Genomic DNA, 6,000 nt, shown 5'->3' with positions numbered 1-6,000 from the left:
TCGTCTCTGCTCTTTCCCAGTCATTTGACAGGCTGTGTTTGTAATTCTGGATATTTGGTCTGTTTTGATTCTCAGAGCCAGGCGGCTGCACCATGTCCACATATTCAAAGTTCAAGTTAAAGCTTCCTCCATATTGAAGCTCCTCTCCTGCCTCAGCAAGCTGATCATTGATCAGAGGCGGTGGTGACTGATTGATCTATGATTACTGTTATACTGTCTCCACCCAAATGCAGACACTTATTGGATTGGATGCGTATAAGCCAATCACAGTGCTCCACATCATCTGAAGTGAACTGCAGTGGAGCCACACCCCTTTTTCAGCAGGCATGAGGCAGAGGAGGAAGCACATTTTAATCTTTTAATTACAGAGTTAAAGTATCATCATTTGTGTTTAAACTAGCTTTAATGTAAATGTGAAATGTGATATTACTTACACTTGTCAAAATATCATATAATTTACAGCTTTTACTCAGGAATCTTTTCAAAACGTCCATCTGTTGGAATGCTCAGGGGATCTTAATGTTGCTGAGGGGAAATAAAAAGGGAAGTAGAGTTTTGATGTTTTCTCACTGTTCTGATTTGATTTTTTTTAATGATCAGTTAATTGGTTTTATTATCTATATTCTTTTTACTGTTTTATTGATTTTACTGTTTTGTTGTTTTATGATCATTTATGCACATTGACTTTAAATTCCAGCATCAGACATTGCTCTGTTTTAATTTGTTTGATTGTTTTTATTCTTTCTACTGTTCTTATTGTTTTGTTGTTTTATTATAATTCATGTGCAGCACTTTGTTTCAGCTGTGGTTGTTTTTAAAGTGCTATATAATAAAGCTGCGTTGAGTTGAGTTGAGTTGAATAATGCGTCCCACTGATTATGTCTGCAGAACATTCAACTGTTCAACTGTTTGTTTTGTTGTTTTTATCAATACTTTTTTCAAAATAATACAACATATATGCAATGTGTTTTGAAGCATCACTTTATTCATTGATGTGGTTAGTTAACCATGTATGTAAAATAAATAAACTTGTTTTTTACTGAGAAAAAGGTATTTATTGTCATTTTTACAATTAGGAGATTTCTCGTATTCTGATTTTCTGTCCATTGAAATGGACAGAAAAAAAAAATAAAACAATGAGGTTTTGTAAAATTGTATTTGTTATTGCTAATGATTTATGAGTTCATTTAGAGTAGAAATTCCAGTTATATTAATTATAATTATATTACAATCAGGGGCGATTTTAGACTGTTTATAAGAGTACATTTAATCTCAGCACCCTTAAAATAACGACTTTATGAAATCATTTTTAGCCCTCTGATGATACATTTTGTGAACTTGTTTGATGGATTAAATGCTTTTAAATTTTAATTTTAAATCAGCACCGTTCACCTGCCCACCCCTGGCCTCAGAGCTCAGAGGGTGCAGTGAGTTCAGCCGTCCATGCAGAGTTACCAGCTCAGTGTGTTTTTAATACGGTCCACTTATGTGCACTGTGTGTGTGTGTGTGTGTGTGTGTGTGTGTGTGTGTGTGTGTGTGGACTGCTGCTGTCAACACTGAATTTCCCCACTGTGGGATAAATAAAGGCATATCTTATCTTATACATATATATATATATATATATATATATACACATATATATATACACACACACACACACATATATATATATATATATATATATACACACATATATATATGACAGCAGGACATATACTGTATGTATATTCTGCTGTCACTCATTGTTTTGTGGTTCCGTAGCCTCGGCTTAGCCCCGCCCACAGCCTTGGAGGCAGGCCGCCGCCGTCCACCCTGCGGCAGAAACACTCCTCTAACGACCAGCTCTCTCTGTTTGCCTCCTGGGTTTTTATTATTAAAGCAGAGAGACGCCAGGAAAACATCAGCACTCAGGGAGCAGCTCCTGTCCAGTGAAATTGCTCGGTTGGATCTATTTGTTGCATCATCTTTATTAATTAATAACAACAATAATAATACATGATATTATATGCATTATTATTTGATATTCTGAATATATACTGTATTTTCAATTAAATTTCAAGAAGATAACCACAAAATAATGGTCAAGACATTTAAGATGCCAGTGCAGTGAAATTATTTTATTCCTTAGATCATACAGATTAATAATCATAGTTACATTGTCCAGCGAAGTAATGAGACTCATTATTATTATTTGAGTTAAATGGTTGTGAAGCCTCACTTTGTGGAAACGTGGCTGTAGACCTCCGGCCTCAAAGACCTGAGCAGCAGATCTCACAGTTCAGTTGAGACCGTCGCTCACGGTTACCATTATTTTATCATCGTTCATATTTCTTAGGCCGGTTTCTCTTATAAAGAGGCCAAAGTCAGGATTTGTGATAAATTTGTGAAAAGAGCTAAAAGTAATCTTGTTCAGAGGGTTTCAGTTTCACCACCTGAACTGCAACAAATCTCCATGTCACCACGTCATTTACTGTCCGAGTCTGTTTCTGTTTAAACAAGGTACAAACAAACAAACAAACAAACAAAAACTACTCAAAAAACTTAGTAGATACCAAGGCATCCATAGAAAAGTTAAAATGCCTTTATTTTATGGGCAGATCATGATTAAAACAAACAAAAACTACTAATGGGATAGCGGCATATTAGGGCCGCTGTAGGCGGGAAAAATTACGGACCTGCGATATTCAGAGGAAAAATCCAGGATTTCCAAGATTTAAGTCGCAAATTTTTGAGAAAGAACTCACAAATTTATGTGGGAAAATAAACAAAATTCTGAGATTGTAGAGTTGTAAACTTATGAGGAAAAAAACATGAGAACCAGTTTGTCCTCCTCCTGTGGGATCCAGTCTGAAGGAAATCCTGCTGGTCTGAGTCCAGAACCCCAACCTCCTCCTCAGCATCTGGACTCTGAAGAGACGTTGCTGTGACTTGGGCCGATTCAGAAGAAAACAATCTGCTGATTCTGGGTCAGATCAGCAGGATCTCCTTGTTCCTGTAGGATCTGCTGAGGGGATCAGTTGCAGGCCTGAGACACGGCCAGCAGGGGGCAGCACATGTGGAGCCACACACAGGAGAAGGAAAAACTAGTTTTCTGAGTTTTTTCTCATGAATTTGAGTTTTTTTTTCTCATGAATTTGCAACTTTAATCTCAGACATTCTGATTTTACCCCTCAGAATATCCCCCCACCTCTCCTGGCTCCATAATGTTTCTGTGCCCCGGCAGCGGCCCGGACGCAGCCTCTGTCCCGGGTTAAAACAAGTTGAACAGAAACGACGTGGTTCTTGGCGTGTGATCAGTGCTCTACAGAAGCCTCATGCATTCACTTCAGAAATTAAAAAAACAATCTGCCCTGTTTTTCTCAATTCAAGACATAATTATCTCATTACATTATGTCATTACGGGGGCGTGGCTTGATTTAATCCAGCGAGGGGGGCGTGGCTCTCCAGGCCGCCTAGCCGCTGGACTGGACGTAGTTCTCCGGGAAGAAGCCTCGCTTGCCGTTGAGGACGCCCTCCCACCAGCCGTTGTCATGGCGACAGGTTAGGTAGATGACGTCGCCCTCGCTGAAGGACAGGTCCTCCGGCTTGGTGGCCTCGTAGCTGTACATCGCCACCACTAGGACAGACAGGAGCACTGCAGTTACAACAGACAGCACACAAACCGCAGCACCAGAGGCTCAGTCCTGCAGTGCAGACACGATCCACCAGAGGGCGCACTTTCCCAGGAGTGCTGCACCACTGCGACGAGCAAGGGGAAGTCCCCAAGACGCCATTGCACAGAGGGTTATGGTTACCATGGTGATGTGCCTGGACAGGAGATTATGTAACTGCCTCTAAACTACTTATATTCCATTTGTGCCATACATTATCATTATTATTATTATCATTATTATTATTATTATTATTATTATTATTATTATTATTTCTCTGTTAATAAAGTTTTTTGGATGTAAAGTGTGTTTTACAAGCTCAAACTGAACTGAATTTTGAAAGAAATCATTTTTAACTGAATCACCAGCGACTGAATGGAATTGATTATTATATTAATTATTATTGTTTTTAAATTGATTTATCGTTGTTATTATTATTATTATTACAATTATTATTAGCTGTAATTGAAGTATGAATAGTAGTATTGGTATCAGTAGTATGTCAACATAGTTCTTAAAGTATCTGCTCTGGCTGCAGCACCACCATGAGGACAGACGGGGTACTACAGTCAGAATTCAAACAGTATCACTGATACTGCAGTAGAACTACAATCCTGTGAAAAGTGTTGACAGTTTTAGAAGAAGCTGTAGCACCAACACTAATACTGCAAGTACACACTGTGTACACATAGTAGTACTGGTTGTAGAGTGGTGCAAATAGTAGTGGCACAAGCAGTAGTAGTAGTAGTACCAGCAACAGTAGTAGTAGTAGTAGTGGTGGTAGTAGCAGTACTAGTAGCAGCAGTTGCAGTAATAGTAGTAGTAGTAGTAGTAGCAGCAGCAGTAGTAATAATGGTACTAGTAGTAGTGCTAGTAGAAGTATTATTACCTTTGTCCAGGTACTCTGCTGGGGCGTCGGTGTCGTAGTCGACCGGAGGAGGGAGGGGTGGGGTGATGTCATCAAAAGTGACATCACAGGGGAACAGCGGGGGAGGGGGCGGGGCCGGGATCTCCAGATCTGACAGAGGGGACAGAGGTGTTGTGAGGCTGCGCTCTGATTGGCTGAGCAGCTTTCAGAGGGCGGGGGCTGAACCAAGCAGGTGTGTGTGTGTGTGTGTGTGTGTGTGTGTGTGTCCACTTACCCAGGTGTTCCAGGCGAGCAGGCAAGCAGATTCGAGGAGAAGAGGAGCGAGGAAGCAGGCGGGAGGAAGACGAGGAGGAGGAGGAGGAGGGGGAGGAGGAGGAGGGGGAGGCAGGAGGAAGAGGAGGAGCGAGGGGGGGAGGATAGGGGGGAGGAGGAGGGATCATCACTGATGAAAGTGATACAGAGAGACAGACAGACAGACAGGCAGAGAGAGAGACAGGCAGAGAGACAGACAGGGTGAAGCAGCGTCTCAGTAAACACACTCGTCCTGTTTCTGTCTGACTTTAAAAACACAGAAAGTAAATGAGTGAATAAAGAGCACACACACACACACACACACACACACACACACACACACACACACACACACACACACACATGCATATATACATACAGTACAGGCCAAAAGTTTGGACACACCTCATTCAATGCGTTTTCTTTATTTTCATGACTATTTACATTGTAGATTCTCACTGAAGGCATCAAAACTATGAATGAACACATGTGGAGTTATGTACTTAACAAAAAAAGGTGAAATAACTGAAAACATGTTTTATATTCTAGTTTCTTCAAAATAGCCACCCTTTGCTCTGATTACTGCTTTGCACACTCTTGGCATTCTCTCCATGAGCTTCAAGAGGTAGTCACCTCAAATGGTTTTCCAACAGTCTTGAAGGAGTTCCCAGAGGTGTTTAGCACTTGTTGGCCCCTTTGCCTTCACTCTGCGGTCCAGCTCACCCCAAACCATCTGGATTGGGTTCAGGTCCGGTGACTGTGGAGGCCAGGTCATCTGCCGCAGCACTCCATCACTCTCCTTCTTGGTCAAATAGCCCTTACACAGCCTGGAGGTGTGTTTGGGCTCATTGTCCTGTTGAAAAATAAATGATCGTCCAACTAAATGCAAACCGGATGGGATGGCATGTCGCTGCAGGATGCTGTGGTAGCCATGCTGGTTCAGTGTGCCTTCAATTTTGAATAAATCCCCAACAGCATCACCAGCAAAACACCCCCACACCATCACACCTCCTCCTCCATGCTTCACAGTGGGAACCAGGCATGTGGAATCCATCCGTTCACCTTTTCTGTGTCTCACAAAGACACGGCGGTTGGAACCAAAGATCTCAAATTTGGACTCATCAGACCAAAGCACAGATTTCCACTGGTCTAATGTCCATTCCTTGTGTTTCTTGGCCCAAACAAATCTC

At 41.5% G+C, this 6,000-nt stretch overlaps 1 protein-coding gene across 1 annotated transcript; it reads right to left on the bottom strand.

Annotated features, from left to right (window-relative positions):
• Positions 1-3,117: 3,117 nt before the first annotated feature.
• On the bottom strand, positions 3,118-4,959 carry LOC115363734 (ABI gene family member 3-like). Its single transcript, XM_030058003.1, has 3 exons — positions 4,794-4,959; positions 4,541-4,669; positions 3,118-3,617 (listed from the first exon to the last, which is right to left on the bottom strand). Exons 1-3 carry the CDS (start codon positions 4,957-4,959, stop codon positions 3,454-3,456), a joined length of 459 nt encoding a protein of 152 aa, XP_029913863.1. The 3' UTR covers positions 3,118-3,453.
• Positions 4,960-6,000: the final 1,041 nt, after the last annotated feature.

Source organism: Myripristis murdjan, chromosome 8 (assembly GCF_902150065.1).
Source record: "Myripristis murdjan chromosome 8, fMyrMur1.1, whole genome shotgun sequence".
Taxonomy (NCBI): Eukaryota; Metazoa; Chordata; class Actinopteri; order Holocentriformes; family Holocentridae; genus Myripristis; species Myripristis murdjan.
Note: the sequence above shows the minus strand (reverse complement) of the source record. Positions and strands in the feature narration are given on the sequence as shown.

What these genes read in the sequence shown, in the direction of transcription:
- LOC115363734 (XM_030058003.1), bottom strand. Translation starts at nt 4,959, where the DNA reads ATGATCCCTCCTCCTCCCCCCTATCCTCCCCCCCTCGCTCCTCCTCTT. An exon ending in TGCTCGCCTGGAACACCTGG is followed by an intron (nt 4,670 to 4,793) that starts GTAAGTGGACAC and finishes CCCCTCTGTCAG; the next exon opens with ATCTGGAGATCCCGGCCCCG. An exon ending in AGCAGAGTACCTGGACAAAG is followed by an intron (nt 3,618 to 4,540) that starts GTAATAATACTT and finishes TGTCTGTCCTAG; the next exon opens with TGGTGGCGATGTACAGCTAC.